Source organism: Tripterygium wilfordii, chromosome 9 (genome assembly GCF_013401445.1).
Source record: "Tripterygium wilfordii isolate XIE 37 chromosome 9, ASM1340144v1, whole genome shotgun sequence".
Taxonomy (NCBI): domain Eukaryota; kingdom Viridiplantae; phylum Streptophyta; class Magnoliopsida; order Celastrales; family Celastraceae; genus Tripterygium; species Tripterygium wilfordii.
The window spans coordinates 4,927,580-4,949,060 of NC_052240.1; the positions used below are offsets into that span (position 1 = coordinate 4,927,580).

The 21,481-nt window shown below is 34.5% G+C and overlaps 1 protein-coding gene and 1 long non-coding RNA gene across 2 annotated transcripts; one reads left to right on the plus strand and one right to left on the minus strand.

Annotated features, from left to right (window-relative positions):
- Positions 1–5,203: 5,203 nt before the first annotated feature.
- On the minus strand, positions 5,204–6,029 carry LOC120004895. The gene is made up of 3 exons (XR_005469662.1): positions 5,715–6,029; positions 5,583–5,630; positions 5,204–5,501 (listed from the first exon to the last, which is right to left on the minus strand). It is a non-coding gene; the product is annotated as an uncharacterized LOC120004895 (long non-coding RNA).
- A 561-nt stretch (positions 6,030–6,590) lies between these two features.
- Positions 6,591–7,802, plus strand: LOC120005138. Its single transcript, XM_038854611.1, has 2 exons — positions 6,591–7,311; positions 7,401–7,802. Exons 1-2 carry the CDS (start codon positions 6,673–6,675, stop codon positions 7,521–7,523), a joined length of 762 nt encoding a protein of 253 aa, XP_038710539.1. The 5' UTR covers positions 6,591–6,672; the 3' UTR covers positions 7,524–7,802.
- The last annotated feature ends 13,679 nt before the right edge of the window (positions 7,803–21,481 follow it).

Here is a 21,481-nt window from a genome sequence, read left to right on the forward strand (position 1 = left end):
AAACCAACCCAACAAAACAAGCAACGAATACCATTTTAATGAAATCGGCATCTAGTTTCATTTCCGAAAATCAAGAAATAATGCCACCATAGTGATGAAAACAAACAAAAATTCACAAAAATCAACAAAAACCTCCACTCATCAATGACTGCGGCTGATTGTTGTTGCGGAGGCTGCCGCCTCTCTGCTCAATCTTACCGTCAAAGATGAGAGGTATGTGCGACTGTGCCGCGATTCGTCGCCGAAAATAGTTGCCGCAAGATGATCTTTGTCGTCGGACATCTAGAGCTTGCTTCAACATTTTGGGCGAAACGTGGGGGAGGTTAGGGATCTATTTTTCAATTTTGGGAGGTTGAGCTGGGTAGCCTGCCTTTAGGGATTTGTTTTTCAAAATTTGAAAATTTAAAATTGTCCAGTCAGCATCTTACATGGCAAACCATGTCATTATATATCTCTATGTATACTAAAATTATGTATGAGTATCACTACCGTTTTGGATTTGTTTCTACCATGTGCTGTGTCTGCTAAGCACTATGTTGTACCGATCATTTTTTTATTTCTTTTAGTTGTTTCCTTTTGAATATTTTTAGGCATTTTCTTGGGGTATGGCCCTCGTATTTTGTATATATATATATTTTTTATCAATGCTATACTGACTTACCCAAAAGGAAATTTATGATTTAGGGTAGCCTACTTACCAACAAAAATTTTAGAGGAACTTTGTGATAAATCTCTTTAAGATCAAATCACATGAACTCAGAAGTTTCTAAGTTCAATTCCTATAGGAATTAATATCGTTGTGACCCAATCTATTCTGTCATCAGGTGAAAAATTTATGTGTGTGTTGACCTGACGGCTTTAATTTATGTCCATATCGAATGTCTAGATGACTAACTTATATGATGTCTTTATCAGTTAAAAAAAAAAGTTTAGAAATTACGGTTTATAATTTTTTTTTCTTTTTGATATCTATTATATTCTAAGGTTGTGGGCAAAATACTCAGTAACATAATTGAAATCATGATTTAACAAGATTTTGGGAAATCGTAACGAATTCTAGCTAAAAAAGTTGTAGCCCCATCCTTCCAATTACAACTCTATCTTTGTTTGTAATTAATACTAGTCGGGACCCCGCGCGATGCGCGGATTTTTTTTTAGTTTTATTTGTTAGATTTTTAAATGTAATATTATTTTTTACACGCTGTGACATGGAAGAAGCAATTTTTGAGAACGTCGATTTGATTTTTAATAATTATTTATATTAAAAGACATCATATTAATTTAAATTTATTTACAATCTATTAATTTCATAATTAGAAAGAATTTTCATTGCTCATCAAAATTGATATGAAATTTTTTATTAAAATACTTATGGTTTTTAATAATAAACTAATTTTTTAAACATGTTACTTAGAATTTTTAATACATTTATGTTAGTCAAAGAAACATTTTTTCATAATTTATACAACTCTACCTCTCTATTACACTTTATATATTTTAATTTTATCTCCATATTTCCTCAATCATAAAGTCAACTTCCTCGTCCAGTCTCAATCATCCAAAGTCGACTTCCTCATCTATCCAAGGCATAGTAAATGATAAATGAATTAGGATGTTCTTGCAATCTATTTTTTCATCATTTCTATTAATACTCTTATACATTCTTTTATTGTTTTCTTTACTTTTTCTTCCTCGTAGAGAATAAAGACTCATATTCATATTTGTCTTCAAATACATTTATGTAAATTGTCTTTGAGATATTCTTTTTTTAGATTTTAATGTTTTATTGTGAAATCTGTTAAGTCATTAATATTTTATAGATTAAAATCATATTGATGCAAAGTTAGCTCAATTGCAATGCTTTGGGGAGAGTGGGTTTAACCCCCTTAAGCCAACAATAAGATTAAATGTTATTGATGGCAGGCAGGGCCAACGACTCCAATTCTACCACTTGTGATTTGTGAATGAAGTAATAATCTCATCTCTCCATTATGCCCCCGCGAGGAACTTAAGACTTTGTTGAACTCGGATTCATTCTCCAACCCCAAGTTAATTGCTTCTCTTCTCACCATCTTCTATTGGTGGCACTCTTTCCACCACAACCATCTCTTTTTTATAGGTTCTACGGACTGATGCCTGCTGCTTCATCTGGGAAAAAGGAATCATAGATATGCCGGTCATTAGAAGGGCAGGCAAAACTATGAATTCGAGCTGTGGCTATACAACATAGCCTTGCATGCCTTGCAAGGGATGCCCAACATTGTTGGTAATCACCAACACCAAATGGCAGAGGAGGCAATCAGGTTTTCAATCAGGCATTCCATGAATATTGATGACCGCTACTAATACAGCTCTCTATTCTCAGAACATTCATAAACATTGCGACTTTGTAGTCAGGACGGCCAAACAAAATGAGTATTCGAACCAAAACCAATTTTTACTTGCACTATAAATTTAGCTATAGTGAGACTCAAGCAGAGCACATGACTGACTCTCTTTAAAATTTAGGAGTCCCAAAAGTAGCAAATTCAGAATTGAAAGAGGTAACAGTACAACACTCCACATCTCAAAGAAAGAAAGTCCATGGATTATTCTACTTGATAGCATTGAGCATGCTTGCAATCATGAAAGAAAAAGAATAAAAAAGAAAGAAAGTTACATGTGAAAAATGTGAGGAAATGGTTACCTCCTAGGGGTTGCTTGGATTGATGTTTTGGAGAGTTGAGTGAGGAGGGTTAAGGAGTGAGGGATAACTTCACCTGTAAGAGGGAGAGTTAAAGTGGGGTGAAGGAGGGGGAAAGTTCCCCCTCACTTAAATCTAACTCAACATTTTGTATCCCCTCAATTTGGGGGGTTTGTGAGGTGAGAGAAAATTTTTGTTTAACATTTCTTATATCATCCCATTAACTCAAATATCTTACCTCTCATTAACTCCCAATCACTCTACCCTCTATCCAAGTAAGGGGTGAGATTAACTCTTCCCTACCCCTCATTAAAAGCATAACTTTATCAGAAAATGTAGATTTTCCATTTTCATATTCAGCCATGCTCAACAAAGTGTTTTCACAAAAATGAGGAACAAAGCTACCTGCCCAAAATGGAGGAACCCCACACAGCAAGATATAAAGAATGGCTTTAGTGCCACATATCAACCTCGAGCCCATAATTTCGTCTCAGGACCTTAGGTGTCATATCCCCACAATCTCCAAGAACCCTTCACCTGGTACAAAGGACCCCATAAACCCTGTTCAATCACATCAACATGGAAACCAAAAGACATTTATCCTCAAATATTATGTATAAATTCCTATAACATTATAATTAATTTTTTTTTAAAAAAATCTCTGTTTCCCAAACACTTCAAAATAAAGGCAGTAAATCCACCATCAATGCTAAACTCAATCCAATCAAGATTCAGCCATGCTCAACAAAGTGTTTTCACAAAAATGAGGAACACAACTACCTACCCAAAATGGAGGAACCCCACACAGCAAGATATAAAGAATGGCTTTAGTGCCACATATCAAACTCGAGCCCATAATTTCATCTCAAGACCTTAGGTGCCATATCCCCACAATCTCCAAGAACCCTTCACCTGGTACAAAGGACCCCATAAACCCTGTTCAATCACATCAACATGGAAACCAAAAGACATTTATTCTCAAATATTATGTATAAATTCCTATAACATTATAATTAATTTTTTTAAAAAAAAGTCTCTGTTTCCCAAACACTTCAAAATAAAGGCAGTAAATCCACCAACAATGCCAAACTCAATCCAATCAAGATGAAGGAAACTGCCGCAAGAAATCTGAAGAAAAGTGAATACAATTCACCAGTCATATGGGAATTCAACATTCATACCGATGCAATCAAAACCCACAAACAATTACTCAACACTGATGGTATTTGCAACAATGATAAAAAAATTCAAAATGAAAATATTAGTTTTCATGCCCAATAATGATTAAAAAAATGTAAACCAAAAACTCAAAATCAAAATCTTATCTTGTGAATGAAACCTAATGGTCTAATACTCTCAGACTCTATTTCCTTCTTTTCCCTTTTGTGTCCAAAAGAACCCAAAAAAAAAGTGTTGAGAGAGATTATTGTCGGAAGTGTTTGGCAGAAAGTCAAACCAAGAAGATGCTAACCAAAAAACAAAAGAAGAAAATAAATAGGATACCAACTTTGAAGTTGTCTTCCATTGGCTCCTTACTCGTGAAGTTCATGCACAGAAGCACTTTTACAGGTCACTGCAAGCAAATTAGTTTTTGATGACCTGAGACAGTACAGATGAATAGTACTTAGATGCTAAGGAGGAGAAAGGAGCATGCAGCTTCCTTGGGTTTCAGTTTCCCACAAACAGTGAATGCCCTTAATTATTAGAGATAAACAGTGGTGAAATAGTCAAGAATGGATGAACTTAAAAATTAAAATCAATAATCAGAATAGAACAACTGGCGATTCCAATCACCTTGATAGGATCGAAAAGGAAGACGACACAAAGTGATTGAGAGACATATCCAACCAAACATCAAGCTACAGGTAGAGTTAACAATATTATCGAATAGACATGCTGAACAACCATTTGATACTAAGTAAACATACCATGTATAAACTATTTTTTAAGGGAATACTGTCAACAATAACCATGAAAGGGCATAAAAGCCACAACTTTTTCAGCATACTAAATATGGCTTTGCACATAACTCATCGAAAATTCCTGAACTGCTACACAGAAACTTGAATAGCAAGGGCTGAAGTAAAGCCATAAATGGAGGAATGCATTAAGTTAACCAATGAAACATAATAGCTACCTCTGATATTTCATTAAGTGGATAGCTCAAGATTTCAATGAAAGAGCATAGAAGGGCACAATTCAGCAGCATTATGAAAAGTAGAGTTTTTTTTATTGGCAGCATCAATCAAAGCAATCAATCACAAAATCTTCGCATTGTCACAGAATCTGTAGCTTGCAGGCCAAATGAGTATATTCATAAGCTCAACTTAAGAACATTTTCAAGTAGGTCAAAAGTCTGAGCCACTTGGAAACAAAGCAAAATAAATTCAAAATTTGCAAGCCTTCATGTGCAATATTCAATGTCTACCTAGAAAATGTCAAAATGAATATGACACTCAGTTTTATCAAGGTACAGAAATGAAGTGTGCTAAGTGCAATACCCTGTAATGGTCAGTTTGATTGCCAAAAAAAAATTCATTTTAAAAAATCGAATCCAATAGACCAAAAGAAATGACAGCCTATAGGTGCATTTAACTAAATGAAAATGGGGAATATCTGGACACAAAAATTTGTCATTTGTCTAACAGCAGCAATTGATTTCAAAACTTCAAATTAAACTGTATCCCACTTCCTTTAAGTCACTAACTCATAATGAACCCAAAAGCCAAAAAAATAACATATTGTGCATCCACTGCTGATCAAAGCCTTAACGCAAAACTTCATTTGGAAATACATCCTATTTATTATGCTCTTCACCCTGTTCATTAGAGAATCACGTCAATTTGGTTTCAATAGATAAACCCATATAATTATCCAAAAAGTAGACAACAAAAAATACCTGAATATTAGTATCTCCGGCTAGCCCAATCAGTTCAAAAAGACCTGTCTGAGCAGGAGTCGATATAATTAGATGGTCTAATTTTGGGACAGAATAATTAACGTTAATAGTTAAGAAGAATAGAAAGAATACCTTGCTAACAACAATGCAGGCTAATTTGCAGCCGAGACAAATTTGTCGGCCCACACCAAAGCCAACCAAGATCTACGCCAATAATCCTTAGGAGCTGAAAACGCCAGCAACAAAGAATCACGAACGACGCCCTAAAATCCGCATTTGCAGAGAAATATGGGAGGAAGAGATTGAAATGAGCCATAGATCCTAAAACAAACCCATCAAAATCTAACCCTAATCGCTAAAAAAATAACAACATGCCCCGTGGAATGGAATAGAGCTGCACAGAAGGAGAAGAACCGACGGAGCAAAACATAAGGGGAAGAATTGTAAACGGCGAGCAATTCAAGAGAAGCAATTATATGAGCTGTTACGTTAATTTTTATTTTTTTTTGTTGTCTCAGGTCATTTTTTTTTTGGAGAAAAATCGAGAGTGATGGAAAAAGGAATAAAAAAGAATGGAGAGTCCACGTAAGCAGAAACTGAAGATCTTAGCAATCCAATTGTCAAAATAATAGAAGACTTGTACAGAGCCTCTGCTTTATATATAAATATAGATTTTTACGTTTAAGTTTTTAGAATTTTTTAATTCAAACTTCTTTACTAGTAAGTAAAATAAGATCCGACAAACATTTTGCACTTTTGACTTTTGACTTTTGAAAACCAATCAAAATTTATGAAAAATACTTTTAAAGTTAGAACTTCTTTCCTCCTTTTTTCAAAAAAGTGAAAACTTAATGAAGAAGATAACAACATTATTGTCCATAAAAATAAAATAAAATGATGCATCGATGGAGTCAAAAGTAAAAGCCTTACAACATGTGTTAAAGCACTCCTCCTTGCACTGTCCCCTCCACTATAATTTGGAAATGATAAGTACAAACTTGAAGAGTTGATTACTGAAATTATTGAAGAGGGTTCAATAGAAACCACTAAATCTCCTCACAAATTCACAACCAAGTTACACAGAGCTTCCATGGCATCTTGTAGCTTGAGCTTCAAGCTATTTATAGATTCCAAAAATCACAAGGTCCTGTTCGCCGAAGCAGGGAAAGATGTTGTTGATTTTCTTTTCAGCATACTCACGTTGCCTGTTGGCACTGTCACTCAACTTCTCAAGAGACAAGGCATGGTGGGTACACTTGGAAATCTTTACAAGAGCATTGAGGATTTGAATGATACATACATGCTGCCACTACCAGACCCAGTCAACAACAACAATAAGGACGCTCTGTTGAAGCCCAGATTTGCAATTTCAACCCCCACTGCAAACGTGCCTCTCTTGTTGTCCAATGTTGCGAATGATGTTCTTTACAGGTGTTCCCAATGTCGTGTACATGTTTCAGATGACCCACAAGCCATCTGTCCTCGCTGTAGGCGCAATATTGGCTTACAGGCTTTATCTTGTGGTCAAGCTTCAGCTTTTGGTTCATCAAAGTCTGCCTCTGGTGATGTTGAGGGTGGCTTTGTGAAGGGGGCAGTGACTTATATGATAATGGATGATCTGGAGGTGAAACCATTGTCTACAGTGTCGATTATTAGTTTGCTCAGCGAGGTTAATGTCAAGGATGTGGGTGTTGTTCAAGAAAAGGAGATCAATTTATCTATGGATGAGGTTAATATTAGTGTTCTCGTATGTATTAATTTTATTTTCTTTAATTCATAGAAAGAGGGCATTACCTGATTTTAGTTTTTGACATACAGGGTCTGAAGATGTTGAAGGCTTCTTTTATGACTCAAACTGTACTTACTCATGTTTTCCTTGGAGGGGAAAAGAGTCAAAAGACTACGGGACGTATTCCTTCTGTGTATGATGCTCCAATATAAATTGGTGATATAACTTATAATATATATTTAGTGTTTTTTTGGTAGAATATATGCTGTCTAAAATGCATATGTATTGGGTTTTTTTTTTTTTTTTTTTTTTTTGAAAATCGATTATGCTTCTAAATCTTGTTGTATTGCAGTCGTTTTTAGTGAATTTCTTAGCGAGTGTTGTTGTAAGTGGTCCTACCTTAATTGACGAAATCACGTTAAATCATGTGTTGTCTCGAATTATTTTTTTTGATACACTTATCATAATTTTGAGAATTTTGTTTGAAGTTATGTGACAAGGAAGTTTTGGTGATAATTAATGAGAACTTTTGAGAGTCATATAAAAGTTTCTTTGTCAATAGAAATTCTCTCTACCTCTTACCACTTCACAAAGGGTGTGACAATTGCACGGGATTTGGATTTCGCATTCTTCTAATGTGATCATTTTATGTTGATAACATGTTCGAAAAAATAAAAATTAATGGTGCAAGTATGGGCAAAATCCAGCAAAGAAACCTACGGCAAAGTGGCAAACTCAGACTTCGCACAACCAGAATTACGAAGCCAAAACTGATGTAGGACAAGATTAAGTCATTTCCTTTGTTGCAACTTGACTATTTGTTGTTTGATTGCTGGTTTAAGTAGAAGAGGTGGAAGACGAGGAAGAAGAACGTGAAGAAGAAGAGATCAGGGAGAGGAGAAGAAGTCAATGAACTCATATATTTTATATAAAATAAAAGAAGGGCATAGAGTATATATGCCTCTACAATGCAAACGGTCATGAGGAATTCCTTCCCATTATCTAACCTAATTGTTTTGACTCTTGTGTTAAAATGGGTTTTGACATAGCTAATATAATTTTGAATATAGGTTCTTGTTTCATCTCTAGAATGCATTAAATAAATCCAAGTGGTTCTTGAGTAATCATCAACAATTGTTAGGAAGTACCTAAAACCATCAAGTGAAACTGTAGGACTAGGTCCCCATATATCCATATGCACTAAATCAAAACGTTCATTGGATGAAGAAGTACTAGTACAAAATGGTTGTCTTTTCAATTTTCCTAAATGGCAGTCAACACAGTTTGTTACTTGCCCATTTACAGGTTGTGGTAACAACCCGGTTACATTGTTTGAGGGGTGTCCCAATCTCATATGCCAGATTTTGGAATTCAAAACAGAATTAACAAAAACTTTGTCATTTCCATGCTTTTCTTGATTTTGGGTGAAGAAATAAAGTCCTTTAGACATTACTCCCATCCCAATCTCTTGTAAGTGTTCAATTCCTGCAATTCACAAAGACGTTTTGTGAAAATCATAGCTAGGTGGTGTTCTTCAGTTAGCTTATTAACTGAAATTAAATTGAAGGCAAAGGTTGGGACACACAAAACATTTGAAAGAGTGAGGTCTTGGGACAGTTTAACTTTTCCTATGTGAGTGATCTTGTGTTTTTGACCATTTGGTAAGTAAAATGGTGTTGTCCATTTGGTAACTTTTCCAAGGTTTGACATTTCATTTCTTTCATTTGTATATTTATTCTTATGATTCTATTTGTAGGAATGCATGACAGGATGAGATGTATGAAATAGAAAATCATTACATATAACATGATCTGATGCAACACTATCAACAATCCATTTAAAAATAGTAGGTTTAGTAGTTGTGTTACCACTCATAGCCACCATATTAGCAAAATGGTGTTGTCCAGCAAATTGAAGTTGTGCTTGTTGTGCGTTGTCCAAAGGATTGACCTTTCAATTCAAGAAGGCTATGATTTGTTGGCACTGGTCATTAGTGAGGTCCACATTTGATGTGGAATCATGTTTTGTTCCTGTATTGCTACCCATTTGGTTCGCTGAATAACCCTTGCCATTTTTATTTTCTCTTTGTCTCTTGCCTTGAAGCATATAACACTTGTCAATAGTGTGATTTTCTTTCTTGCAATCATTGCAAAAAAATATTCTTGTTGTTTTGAGGATATTTGAATGTGGAATCAGTCGCCCACTTGTTCATGTCTATATCTTTATTGTTGTTCTTATAATTTCCTTTGTAGTTATTGTCAAGACCACTGAAATTAGGCTTCTGACTAGTAAAGTAGGCTTCTGAGTAGCAACTACCATTGCCACGGCTTCAGTTGAAACTGAGTTTTTTGATTGAATCAATCTTTGCTTACTTTCCTCTTGTAAGATCATTTTAAAACTTGTATCCAAATATGAGAAAGGATTAATCAATAAGACTTGACTACTCACAATATTATAGGTAAGAGCCAGACCCATATGAAATTGCATCACTTTCTCATCTTCCCTTTTTAAAATCAAAGGCTTCAGAACATCACAATGACAGTGACCACATTTGCAAGCTGAAATTTTGTTGTACTCTTGCAATTCATACCAAAGCCCCTTGAATTTACAATAATACTCAGTAACTGAAAGCTTTCCTTGTTTGATATTTGGTATTTCTATGAAAATTTTGAAAACTCTAGTTCTATTCATAGCATATTACCTATTTCTACGATCTATCCAAAGTTCTTGAGCTGTATTCCAGCTTGATGTACTCACCAAAATTTATGAAGAAACACTATTGGCCATCCAAGTTTTAATAAAGCTGTTGCCCTGCTCACAAATCTGATAGTGTAGATCTGAATATGAAGGTCTTGATAAAGATCCATTTATGCAACCAGCTTTGTTTCATGCCTTTAGGGCATTCAACATATCGAAGCTCTATGAATGATAATTTGCTCATGTCAGTTCCATGTTAATAAACTTGATAACTGAAAAATCTTGAGATAGAAAGGTGTAGGGATTCCTAAATGGATTTTGTGATGGGTTAGGAATGGGAGTTGGCAGCAATAGGGCTTGGTATTGAATAGTTATAATGGGTATTGTAGGTAGAGTATTGAATATAGGTGGAGGCAATGGATTTGTAAACGTCACAGGTGTTGGTATTGAGGTTCCAATCTGTGAAAGAAATGGGATAGTTTCATGATTTATGCCAACTGTGAGGTTTAGCTATGGTATTGTTGCACCATATGAAGCAACTGAGGGAACATTCCTCATATAAGATACTGCCTCTACCATAGCTGTAGATATGAATGATGAAAGCATTGGAATAACAGGCAGATCCATGTGCTCTAATACCATGTTGTAACTTGACTATTTGTTGTTTGATTGCAGGTTTTAGTAGAAGAGGTGGAAGAAGAGGGTGAAGAAGAAGAGATCAGAGAGGAGATGAAGCCAATGAACTCATATATTCATTAATCGTATATATAACAAAAGATGGGCATAGAGTATATATGCCTCTGCACAATGCAAATGGTCATGAGATGTGACATGTAAAGTAACAAGTTTGAATATTCAAATAATACAAATAAAAAAATAATACTAATTGTACATGTTTATAAGAATGTGGGCTTAAAGCATGATGGACTTGAAAAGCATAGATGGACCCAAAAGTGAGATTGGATGATCAAAGAAATAGGCCTAAGAAGACAAGCCCATCACCAAATCACACAAGCCATAATTCTAAGCCCTAGGACCAGAATCGCATGCAGGGGCGGCCTTGGGCTGGGCGAGTTGGACCCTCGCCCAAGGCCCCCAAGAAAAATTTTAGTTAGAATAACCCTAGCCTATTTTAAAAAGCCCATAAGTATTACTTACTTATAAAGCCCATAAAAAAAACAATTACGAGTCAAAGCAAACTAATAAAAGTGAGGGGCCCAAGCCAAAGTCAGAAAAGTTTTAGCCCATCAAAAGCATCTTCTCCCGTTCTTCATCCATTATATTCGTATCTCATCATTCTCAATCTTACGACTCCCCCACCTTCTCTGATCGACTAATCTCTACACTCTATAGGCTGGAACAACTTTCAACTCTATCCTTCTTATATCTGCTTTCTCTTTATCTCTTGATTCTCTTCTTGTGTTGTTGACTGGCAAGACTCGAGAGAAAGCTTTAGGGTCGGTTGGGTTGCAAGTAATTTTTCAATTTTCTAGGGGTTTTTTTTTGTTTCTCACTTTATCTTCATGATTTCTTTTTCCAATTTTCATAATAGTTAATCTTTTGCAAATTAATATTAAAATCTAAATATTATATGAATACTTGGTGTTGGTGTTATTTGGTGATTTGGTGTATTTGCCATGCTTGGTGATGGTGAGAACCATGCTTGGTGACTGGTGAGTGACTGAGTGGTGCCGTGCTTGGTGAGTGCCGAGTGGTGCTTTCACTGCTTTGTTTGGCAATAACTATCTCTCCCAATTTTGGCTAATTGGCTCTATCAGCAATCTGCCAGCCTCTCCCAATTTTGGATTTATTTTAGGCTTTGCTCCTTCTGCTCTCAGCCTCAGATCTTATCAGGTGTATTCTATTCTGATTTCAATCTTTCGTGTGGTGTATTTGCTGCTCCTGCTTCCTGTCATTTGTTTGTTGCATTTTTCTTGTATTGTTGTTAGATTTTTTATCATGATGGTGCCTAGAAAATACAAGTCAGGTTGTGAAAAAAGAAAATAAAAAAAGAAGAAGAATTAGTTTGATCTTTAGCAAGATCTCTTAATAAATTAATTTTTGCCTAGTAAACAAAGAGGTGGCTCAACCTCTAATGTTGAAGAAGAAACAAATCCACCGATGATGAGTGATGTAGTTGAAAATGAACAAGATAAAGAAGAAGAAACAATAGGTGATAAGGAAGAAGAAATTAGAATAAATGGTTAAGATAATGAAGAATAAATTTTACCAATAGGTGATAATGAAGTTGGACCATTAAACATTTATGATCCAAGAAATTGGGATAAAGTTAGTCAAAATTTTAGGGACCTACTAGTAGAAAAATGTCAAATTAGAATTCTTGATGTTGATTTTTGTATTAATGATCTTGGTAGGCATTTTTCATCTATTCATTATGAACGAGTGTTATTGAATGGAGAGAAACAAGATAGGAAATGACTTGTATATTCCGTTGTTAAGGACAAAGTATATTGCTTTTGTTGTAAGTTATTCAAGCAAAACCAAAACACTTTCCGGTTGACAACGGATGGTTTTAATGATTGGAAACATCTTAGTGAACTACTTAGAGCTCATGAAACTAGAAGTGAACACCTAGTTTGCATGACCAAATGGATGGAATTGCAAGTGAGGTTGAATAAACTTGAAACAATTGATAAAAGTGTGCAAGAACAAATAGATATGGAGATAGAGCATTGGAAACAAGCGTTAATACGAATAATAGCCCTTGTAAAAACTCTTGCAAAAAAACAATTTAGCATTCCATGGTCATAGGGAGAAGTTTTATGAAGGGAAAAATGGAAACTTAATAGGTTTTATTGAGATGCTTGGAGAGTATTGAGATGCTTAGAGAGTTTGATCCAATCATGCAAGAACATATTCAACGAGTTAAAAATAAATCAATTCACTATCATTATCTTAGTCCAAAAATACAAAATGAGTTGATCCTACTCTTAGCTAATGAAATTAAAAGTGCAATTATAGGAAGAGTAAAAAAGGCAAAATATTTTTCTGTTATACAGATTATACTCCTGATATAAGTCATGAAAAGCAAATGTCTCTAATATTGTGATGTGTGGATATTTTTGTCAAACCAATAAAAGTTGAGAAATTTTTTATTCAATTTTTAAATGTAGATGATATATTGATGCTTGGCTTTTTAATGTGGTCAAAGATATTTTAAATACTATTGATCTTAATGTTGGTGACATAAAGGGGCAATGATATGATAATGGATCAAATATGAAAGGAAAATACAAAGGTGTTCAAAATAGGTTGCTTATGGAGAATCCTAGAGCATTTTACACACCTTGTGGTTGTCATAGTCTTAATCTTGTACTTTGTGATATGAGTAACTCTTGTGAAAGACCTATATCTTTCTTTGGAGTTGTTCAACGCATATATTCATTGTTTGCATCATCTACAAAACGGTGGAATGTTTTGATGTCTTATGTTGAAAATCTCACTCTTAAGCCATTTTCCCAAACATGTAGAGAAAGTCGTGTTGAGAGTGTTAAAAGCAATACGATACCAAACTTTACAAGTTAGAAATGCTTTAATTGACTTGGCTAATACTAGTCAAGATTCAAAGACAAAGAGTGAAGCCCAATCCTTAGTAACAAATGAAATTGAGAGTTTTGAGTTTTTAGATAGTTTGATAATATGACACAATTTATTATTTATTGTAAATAGTGTTAGTAAAACCCTTCAAGCCGAAGATATTGATATTAAGATTGTCGTAGAAAAGCTAAGTGGACTTATCTTTTTTTTGAACAAAATAGAGAGAGTGGATTAGTGGATGTCATGATTGAAGCTAAAGAAGTAGGTAGTTCAATGGAAATTGAATCTATTTTCAAAACAAAATGAATAATTTGAAATAAGAGACAATTTGATGAAATTAATAATGAAGATTTAATACGTTCAGCTGAGGAATTCTTTAGAGTTGATTATTTTCCATACACAGTGGATAAATCTATTTTTTCTTTTAGAAGTAGGTTTGAACAACTTCAATTATATGAAGAAACTTTTTGGGTTTTTGTTTGATTTGAATGAGTTACAATCTAATGATAATGAAAGTTTGATCTCATATTGCACTAAACTTGAGAATTTTTTGAAGTGTGACACCTTTTATGATATTGATGAAAAAGATTTAGCTTTAGAATTAAAAGTTTTGTGTAACATTTTACCTAAAGAAATTAAAAAAAATCCTATTGAAATACTAAATTATTTGCAAACAATGAATGGTGGTTTTCCAAATGCATGGATTACATATAAAATATTGTTAACTATTCCAGTAATGATAGCCTCCGCAGAAAGAAGTTTTTCAAAGTTAAAGTCAATAAAATCATATGTTCGGTCCAAAATGTCGCAAGAAAGGTTAAATGGGTTAGCTATGTTATCTATTGAAAGTGATTTGACGGAAAAAGTTGATTATACTAAAGTTATTCATGATTTTGCATCTCAAAATGCTAGAAGAGTCATATTTAAGTAATATTTTTTATGAGTTAGACTTTTAAGAACTACGAGAAAAAAAATTAAGGAGTCCCTATTTTAGAGTTTGTCTAGGACCCCCGTAAACTCAGGTATGCCACTGATCGCATGCCAAAAGCTTCGTGAGAAAGAAATGAAGAACCAGACTAGTTTATCATCCTGTAATAGTTAGGAGTTAGCTTAATTATTTCCTTTCGTGAACTAATCAATCTATCAATACTTCCACACTGCGTCAAAAATAGTAGTATCAAACATAAAAAACTATCTCACTACCCTGTTGCAAACTCTAGCCCTCATGGCCAGAATCAACTAGCTAAAGCAGCACAAGAGTAGAGATGCACAATCACAATTCAAGCAACAAGTAATGATGCTCAACTTTAGGAGCACCACTATCTAAAAACAAGCCAAGTCGCCTTCCCTCCGCCTACCTCCACAAGTAACATTAAAATTAGTCAATAACTAATACTACCGGCTGATTTGTCATCCAAACCTATCATTTTAAGTCTAATACACACCTGCCTATGTTGGGTTTAGTATGGAGTCCGTTTTGTGCATGGTGATCCGACCTGAGAAATTATTGCGGATCCTGTGAGTGAATTTTTGGGAGGCTTATTTTGTGGTATCGGCCCTCACCTTTAATGTATTTTTCGGCCATGTTGTTAAGTGTAGGGTTTGGGTATATAAATATGATTATAACCCTAAAGTTGTATCTTATATTCTCTGAAATCTCTGAAATAGTGAACTCTTTTGCAACTCCTAGTACATAGACGCAATTGGCCAAACCTCTCATAACTCTCTGTGTCTTGTTTTTCGATTATTTTATTTTCACTTATTCTATGTTGTTGATTTCGTTCCAGTGCTACCGCAAATTTCAACAAAAAATTACATAGGACCAGCTTTCAGAGAGAAATTCATTATTTAGAAACTAATCAATGTGACTGTAAAGTACGACAATAGCTTGGAAACTGTAAAAACATACCTTTGGGTAAAAGAAATGTGGTTCCATTCTAAAAACAACTGTCGAACACAGTAAATCTTGTTAGTGCAATCCCATTAATATGACTACAACAATCTGAACCTTTGAAATAACTTCTCGGACCCCAATATTTCTCCGAGGAAAACATCATTTAGCACCGTCTTAGACACCAGAGAAGCCTTCAACATCTTCATACGCTGTCAATTAATCACAGATATTGAACCTGTTATTTGAGACAAAATTCATATATATATATATATATATATACACACATATATAAACTTTAATTTATAACCTTATCAACAGAAAATTAAAAATGATGGAACTTTTCTTGAACATCACCAACTTCTTTGACATTGAACTTGTTCATCAAATCAATTATGGACATCACAGACATAGACTTCAGAGTCAGATCATCCGTTATCATATATGTGGCCTCTCCCTTCACAAAACCCTTACTTGATGCACAGACATATATAGGTCACCTTTTTATTCATGATGCCTGAACATTGGAGGTAGGCAAGTGGCTGCGCGATCAAACGCCACATTGTCAATACCACGGCACGAGTTACTGTGGGCCTGTGGCACCTATATATAGACTGTTGGAAGTGTAAATTGACTAATTCCGGAGAAGTTTGCTACTCTGGGAATCAAAATGTCTTCTTTGAATCTGTTAGGCTGCAGGTATGTGGAATCCAAATCAACTACACTCTTTTAGACATTTCCAAGGCAGCCCACCATTCCATGCTTCTCCCCCATAAGTCAGAAGATGACTCCAAGAGGCAGAGACACAAAGGTAAAGACAAAATCAACCACCTCTTTGTTTGCTTCCGCAAATAGGATTCTATGGCCTCTGGTGTCCATTAAAATCTTCATACCCAACGTTGTTGTCGCTGCCATTGTGCCGGATGCAGTTTGCAGCCTCTCTCCTCTGCTTTCAGATAGAAACAAGGGTTACGTTAATAGGTTGAACAGCTAAGAGTATATTTCTGTATATTCAATGACTCGTTAAACACTAATACATATAGGACTCTAAGTTTACTTGGCCACAAAGTAAACAATCAATGAATGATTCAAATACTAATTACAAGGGATTTTTAATTACAATAATTAGTGTATTTACTTGCCATATATAGAGCATTGACCAAGCTGACACTTTCTTCTTCCTTAGTTTGTTTGTTTTCAATGCCTAGTATATGTTGTTGTTTTAATTGGATTTGAGACTCCGTAATTTCCTGGAGTTTACAATTCTAATATAATGATGGAGAAAAAAATCAGACAATTTTTAAAAATGAAAAAAAAATATGGTGTGATGCGGCACACCTCTCAAATCATTGGATTTAAATGATAGACTCTACAATTTTAAACGAATTACGCAACCCCAAGTTCGTTTTAATTCGATATTTGACTTAAGTCACCAACTTTATTGATGAACTATCGTTGCTATATATTTATATATGTGGTTAATAGTTTATGTACCACATGTTTGGGGGTGGGAGAGAGACACAAATTTGGGAGTGGATCACAAAAAACAACAAACGAGATCTGGCCCAATTGACATTTATTCGGCCCGCAATTCATTTCAGGGCTGAGCATCCAGAGTGAGATGTGTAGCCCAAATTCTTGGACATATGGGTTCTTTTAGGGGGAAAAGTACAGATAGGCCCTTAGATTGGACGGCCCCTCAATCCTGCCTGCTTTTAGTACCATCTCCTAAGAGCAGCGCCGGAAACAATAGCTCTAGATCCAGTCCGCCAGGTATCCCCTTGATCATATGGAGGTATCGCGATCAAGATAGCTGAAACAGAGCGACTTCGGAGCACCAATGTTGACGATGAACCAGATCGACTGAGAAAAAGAGCGAGAGGCAGAAAGATAGAGTTTGAGTGGCATGAAATGACCTAGAGTTTGTGCAATTTCATTCGGGTTTTTTTTTTTTCGAGTTTTTTTTTCTTCTAATTATTAACATATTATTACATGTCACCTTTTATTTTAATTAATTATTATTCTATAATAACATGTAATGTCCATGTAATCAAAATATGCTTATCTATGGCCGCGATTAGTCATGTCAGTAATTTTCGATTGAAATTGATAGGAAATTGATTGGAGTGACCTAATTGGAAAATTTTAAAACTTTAGGTGATCTAATTGAAAATTTTTTCCTTCGGTGACTCAATTGCAAACGATCCTATCTTTGAGTGGTCTATCTATACTTTTCCCTTCTTTTAGTTTTAGCCCTGTGTTACTTACAATTTGATATCTTTGAGTGTTTGATGGTTTTGGTAGAAAGGAATTCAATTTCCTCTCCATTTAGCGTCATATTGTTTGAGCATTACCAAAATGACAAGGATTTCAGGTATAATCATATCAAAAATATCTCAACAGAGTGTTGCACTCATTCATTGGGGTGTGGTGATATCATATCAATGACTCTATTGAAAATCACACTGTTGTAATTTTAATTAACTCGCAAGCGCACGAATACAATTATAACATAGGTATGCAATAGCGAGGTCGATCCCACGGAGATTTGTCAAGTAATTCCAATTTCTACTCAATTAGAATGTCTCGAGATAACCAAAAAAAATAAAACTAAGTTATTTCTGAAAATTAAAGAGAAGTTGTGTGAATTTGAAAATCGAGAAAGTGCAAGAATATTATAAAGATTCAGGGTGTTTTCAATCAAGAGAATGCAAACTAGGACTTCGATTTCACCATAGCAATCCTATTCTATGTCTTATTTGGTTAAGATTCGATTCTCGTTTGTAAGGTTCGTTCTTATCTAAAATATGAAACGCCATTGACTGTGGTCAAGATCAATATGCACACACAATAGATTTCTCATTATTCGGGCAGATTCCTTATATTGATTTTTTTGTACCACATCAATAATTTAACTATCCGAATGGTTGAAAATATGCCCGAGTTTACATATTGAAACAATTTTCAACTATAGATTCTTAAGTTTAAACGTTTGAACATTCAGTGACCAAGTTGAACCTGATCAACTCTTTCAGTGACCAAAAGTTTCAATACTCCAATATTCATTGTTTCTTCATTTTAAATATGTAGCAATGACTAACTTTCTGGTTTGGGTGTTTGGTTTGATTGGATTTATACTAATAAAAAGGTAAACTTTCATGCACAAGACTCTCATAATGGACTGGTCAGGAACAAGCTAGATATATGCAGACCTAACCCTACATAATATGTGGAGAGATTGTTTCCAAGAATTGAACATGTAACATTTAAGTTGCACCCTTACAACTCTACTATTGGGTCACATGTTCGCCTCATAAGCGAAATTTTTTTATGCATTTTGAATTGAATTGACGTTTTTTTATTACTAATTAGTATAAATAGAATTCGTTCTTCTATTTCTTGCAGTGCCCAATAAATTTTCTTCATTTATTTCAGTGAACAATACCAAAAAAGCCAATCCCAAAGGCACAAGCTGTGAAATTTGGACCAACATTAAAGAAAAAGCTAAGAAGATGAGGACCAAGGCCACATTTTACTGGCCAAAGACATTAATAAGGATTAGGAACCCCAAATATCCTCGTATAGTCGTATTACTACACCATCCAGGAATAAGTTGGATCAATATCAAATTCTTAGTTGTTTGGATTGAAAAATGAAGAGTAGAGTAAAGTTAGTGGAGGGAGAGTTATGGGAGGAGAAGTACCTTAACTCACCTTTACTTGGATAGAATGTAGAGTTAAGGAGAGATGTCGAAATGAGTAAAAAACTTTTATACATGATTTTGAAAATAATAAACAAAATTTTCCATCAGCTCACAAAACCCCCCAAATTAGGGGTTACAAAATATTGAGTTGAAGAGTTAAAGGAGGGGGAATTTTCCTCCTCCTTCATCCTACTTAACTATCTCTTTAACAATCCAAGCAAGGTGAAGTTTCTCCTCTCTCCTTAATCCTCCTCACTTAACTCTCTAAAATATCAAACCAAGCAAGCTCTAAGTATTTTCTGACTACCAAGTCTGCCATGAAGATGATTTAGGATAACAACACCTTGGTTTTTGTCGTTGATATCTGTGCTGACAAGAAGAAAATAGAAGTTGCTGTAAAGAAGATGTATGATAACCAGAACAAAGAAAGTGAATTCTTTGATCAGGTACATTTAATATATGAAGCCATAAATTTAACACCTTGGTTTTTATTGGAGAACAAGCTAGCATATGATCATATTGCGTCTGCCCATGCTCTCAACAAGCATGCATATGATATGTCTTTAATTTACTATTGGTAATATTGCAGATACTCATCATTATAAGCTAGTTTTCTAATGTTCTTTACAGTAAGTTGTGCTATGGTTTTTACTATCTGTTAATGGGAATCTCAAGTTCTAGCTTGGACGTGACATTACTTGCCTCAATTTCATTGAATATGAAACTATCGAACTAGCTTGCCTATCTCTGCCACTTTTTCTTGGTGCACTCATGGTGAGATATATATCAGAATTTTAAATGTAAAGGAGTGGTCATGGGTTCATAATCATTTCTTTGAACACAATCTCCCTGATTCGTCTCAAAAAGTTGACAGAAAAATATTGCTCTGGTCCATGAGAAAAGTTGGATGCTGATGGTTCATCCTCTCCCATCTCCTCTCATTGGCCCATGTCGTCAATGTGTAAAACTTGCCTGCTACATCAACTCACAGTTCAAATGAAGAGGATATATATTCTCATCTCACAAGCATAGCACAACATAATAACTTGTACAAATTTTATTTTATTTTTTGTTGTTGGAGAATGTTGAGTCTATTTGGTATGTTTGTTTTGCATAGGTGTCAAACAGGCCGGTGGCCTGGCCCAGCACTTCCTAAAAGGCTGGGTCGGGATTTTTGGCTCACAGGGCCGGCTAACACTGCATGGTTAAGTGCAGCATAGTATAAAAATTAAAGTTCAAAGATCTTAAAAATATTAGAGGGGAACATTGAACACATGTCATTAAATTTTATGTGGTGCAGTGGTTATGAGGTTGGTTTTGTCTACTTAAGGGCCTAATTTCAATCCAGCCCCCTACATAATTATTTTTTCAAACGAGCGGGCTTTGTGAGTGTGTCTTTTGTTTTAATTTTATGAGAAACATAAAACAACTATAAAAAACACGTTTGGTTGTCCATTTTAAAAGATACAATAAATAAAAAATTACTATAAAAAAGACATTTCCTATGAAAATAAAAATAGAGAATGAAAAACAAAAGTAAAAAAAAAACAACAAATTAAACAATTATTTGCATAATAGATGACCACATCTCGATAAATATGTATGGTAACCGAATAAATATGAAAAGTAATTTTTTCAACGGTATTTAAAAAAAAACTGTTAACTTAATACATCTAGAAGAGTAGCTAAAAATGAGCCTATGGTTGTTAAGATATCATGAGTGCTATATGTCGCAATATACTCATCAACTTTGTACGGACATTTCATTAATGATTATTGTTTTTATCTTCTAAGCAACCATTCATTCATTAATTCATAAAGTATTTCTGATATAAAAATCTATGATACAGCCCATAGATTTGTTTTTTCCCTTAATTTGGCTACTTGTCCACCTAAAGTAGTTTTCAAGGATTGTGTTGGTTGCTTTGCTTGGATGGTTTTCACAAAGTGATTGCACATACTCATCATATTTTAAAATATATGGCAATGAGTTGTGATGATTCTTCTAATATCACTAAAAATTCGATGATAACAACAACAACAATAACAATGATTATGATAATCATATGATTGCAAATGTGACATCAACATTAGCATGCGAAATTTTGTAAGTGATCAAAGTAGATATAAAATCGAATCCAAAATCTTTCGAATCCATACGATTTGGTTTTAGAGAGATTCACCACTTAGATTGTGACCCAAATGATTAACCGATTCAATAATAATAGCTAATTTGTGGAAGTACTTTTTAATGCCCCGACAATACTACTTTCAAGTTTCAATTGTGTTGCATGTTCTCTATTTGTGATAAAAGTGTCACT